The 3,249-nt window shown below is 39.6% G+C and overlaps 1 protein-coding gene across 1 annotated transcript in view; it reads left to right on the top strand.

Moving 5' to 3' along the window:
• The window catches only part of GRAMD4 (GRAM domain containing 4), a 97,606-nt gene that overhangs the window by 85,741 nt on the left and 8,616 nt on the right, over positions 1 to 3,249 (top strand). Inside the window, 1 exon segment of the mRNA XM_006033865.3 lies at positions 1,494 to 1,641. Coding sequence (XP_006033927.1) covers positions 1,494 to 1,641 — 148 coding nt within the window.

The raw sequence follows: 3,249 nt of genomic DNA, 5'->3' as shown, positions 1-3,249 counted from the left end.
GGAAAGAGTCCACATTTGCCTATCTGTTTCGCAAGGCTGAATTGTACCTAATAAAAGGCAGTTAGAACTGTTTAGCTGGAACTTGGGCAGAAGACAAGGCAGAATATCCCCTTTTATAAATTAACTCATACAAAGAGGCATAAACTTTTGTAAGCAAGAGCTTACTTCATCTGATTACAAAAGCTTGTACCTAGTGGTGTCGGTGCCAAATGTCATTTGCTCTGAACTTCTGTTCAGTTAGGGCTAAATCCCTTGAGGTACTGAGAGCCTGAACTTATCTTGAAATGCCCACTAAGGATAACTAGCTCTTCACAGAATAGCCTTAAATATAGGGGCTGGATACTTCACTCATATGTATGGTATATGGGGGAGTGCATGTGTAGTATAAATGGGTATGGAGTACTTCCCTGACAAATGACAGCCCTTTTGATTACTATCTAAGATGCTAGGAAATGAAGATGCAAGGAAGCTCTCCAAAATAAGGTGTTGGCTACTCTGCCAGAAAAAAAGGTTTTGTCACTTGGTCAGGAGCTTTATCTAAAATTGACTTTTGCTTTAGTCCATCCCATTGAAATGCTTCACTCCGTAATTGTCACCTTTCACTTAGAACCATTCTGCTCTTAATCAGAGTACTAACCTATGAATTTCTGATCATCTTCTGAAGTTAGGGGTGAATTAACCTAGAAAATAACCTGAAAGAATTGAATTAATGTGCTCTAACCACTGACTGCTTTTTTTTTTTAAGTTGCTTTCATTGTGTGTAGTTCCTTGATAGGCAAGTAGGATCTTGCAGCTTCACTCAGTTCATGTTTTATTCTGTATATAATAATGTTTAAATAGATTTCACTTTTTTTGTCACTGTCACATTTGTGTTTGTTTCTTTTCCTGCTAGCTGTCAGGGTATGAAAAGGTATGGATCATAGTGTGGAAAACTGTTTCAGCATTTGTGTTCACGAGAAGCTTATTCAGTTTTGTGTGTTTTTTGTTGTTTTTTCTCTTTTGTTTAATGTTTGTTTTTATTTATTTGGAGTGCTTTGGATTTTGTTTTATGTCTCTTCAGACAGGTCTTAAGTGTGGCTACTGGTTACTTATTAGCTAGGAAGTTCCCACTAGCAAAACAATTTAAATTGTGTGCAGTGGCATACCCATATCTAATCTGATAAATTTCTGGCTGTGCAAAAATGTTATAGGTGCCTCTAGCATAATGTCCCCTTCAGAGGGATAAGAGGGTTTCTGTCTAAAGAGTGAAATGTGTTGAATCAGCACCTTTAAAAATCTTCAGGTCAATTAGTGCATTATGGCATAGCAAGATTTTGTAGTAAGTATTGCACGGTTTCATTTTTTGGAGTTACCTAAAATGAGTTTGAATAGCATTTCTACTATGCTTTTTAATTCAATTTTAAAGGAGGAATGTTAAACTATTAATAGACTAATCTTTCAAAGAGTGAAATTTAAATATTGCCATTCACATGAATTGCTTTTTCTTCCTACAGCTTCAAACGGCAGCATCAAGAAGCTATGTAGGTTCAAATGCCCCAACTGGAGTAAATAAAGATGAAGACAGTAGTCGTTTTCATACTACAAAAAGAGGCAATTTCCATGAAATCTTTAACCTATCAGAAAATGAACGTCCTTTAACAGGTACTAAACATAAAGATGGGTTAAACGGATTAAATTAATTTGTTAATATAGTTACAAGTCTCTTAATCTCAGTGTTAGGTAAGTATAAACTTTTATTGTAATGCTATCTATTCTAAACTGATATGGGTAGTTTGAGACGTATGAGAGATACTTTTGTCAAGTATCCATATGATCCTGTGAAAGAAACCACTGATTCACAGGCTTTTATGGTACCATTGAATTTGATAGGGAGAAAAGATGCATAATCAGTTTAGAGACAGTAGTTTGACCCTTGCTTGAAACTAATAGTTTGTTTGGAAAAATCTTGCCACTGATTTCTGAAAAGCAAAATCTAAGTCACGAGAACCCACCATAGTTGCTCACATACCATACGCACCTTATTTCAGGAAGGCAGAATGAGAAGTGAGGTTTTTTTCCAGTCATCTTTGCCATGGCATTGGCTCAACCCTGGCTTAAGCTTCCTGCTGTATGGAGAAGGGGCAGAGTCCTCTCATCATCACCTCTCTCCCTTACGCTGTAGGCCCAACAGCTAGTGCCAATTTGGTGCTGGCTGTGAAAGGGTTAATTTGTTAGCTGCAGCAGGATAGGGGTAATAATGCTGGTGACAGGACCCTTATCTCTGTTCTGTGTCTGAGAGGTGTAGGTTGTAGCTGTGTTGGTCTAAAGGCATAGGCAGACAAGGTTCTTTGGGTGAATCTGATATCTTTTATTAGACCAACTTAAATAGTGGAAAACAATTATTAAGCAAGCTTTCGGGTTCAAAAACCCTTTGTCAGGCTAAAGGAAGTTTCTGCAGTTGGTGTGTGCTCTTCCTGGATGGAATGAAAAGTAAAGAAGCCAGGGGCTGGGCTGGCATGCATACAAGACAGGCAGTCAGTGAAAATGTAGATTGAGGAGTTAATGGGTGAGAGACAGGCTGGGTGGGGGGCAGAGGGAAAGAAGGGGGATGAATAGTGGAGAGGTACCTGGGGAGTCAGATGATAGGCAGGTTATAATGTGTCATAAATCCAACGTCTATATTTAGTCCATGATTTTTAGTGTCCAGGAGATTGATGAAGTGGAGTTCATAGGCTCGTCTCTGGGAAGTGTTTTGTAAGTTTTCTTTGAGGATCAGGACTGAGAGATTGGAGAGAGAGTGGTTTGCTGTGAGAAATGTGCCCCCACAGGTAATTGGGTATTCCTGTCTTTGATAGATTTCCGGTGCGCAGTTGTTGTTAGGTCTCTCCTACATATTTTCCATCAGGGCATTTGGTGCATTGGATCAGATATATTATATTTCTGGAGGTGCAGCTGTAAGATCCAGGAATGCTGATGGCTCTGTTGTGGGGTGTAGTAATAGTAGAGGTGGCGGAGATGTGTTGGCAGGTCTTGCATCTTTTCATGGCACGGTCTGGATCCACTTGGTGTGTTCTGGGCTTGAGGAAGTTTGCTTCTGGTGATGAGGTTGTCGAGGTTCAGTGCTTGTTTGAAGCCTAGGATGGGTGACTCTGGGAAGATCTGTTTAAGAATAGGGTCTCTTTCTAGTATGGGTTACAATTGTTTGATGATTTTCCGTACAGGTTCGAGGGAGGGGTGATACGTCATAACCAGCGGTGTGCGATTTGTGGG

This window comes from Alligator sinensis, unplaced genomic scaffold (assembly GCF_000455745.1).
Source record: "Alligator sinensis unplaced genomic scaffold, ASM45574v1 scaffold1049_1, whole genome shotgun sequence".
Lineage (NCBI taxonomy): Eukaryota > Metazoa > Chordata > Crocodylia > Alligatoridae > Alligator > Alligator sinensis.
The sequence above is the reverse complement of the archived record's forward strand: the minus strand, read 5'-3'. Positions and strand labels throughout refer to the sequence as shown.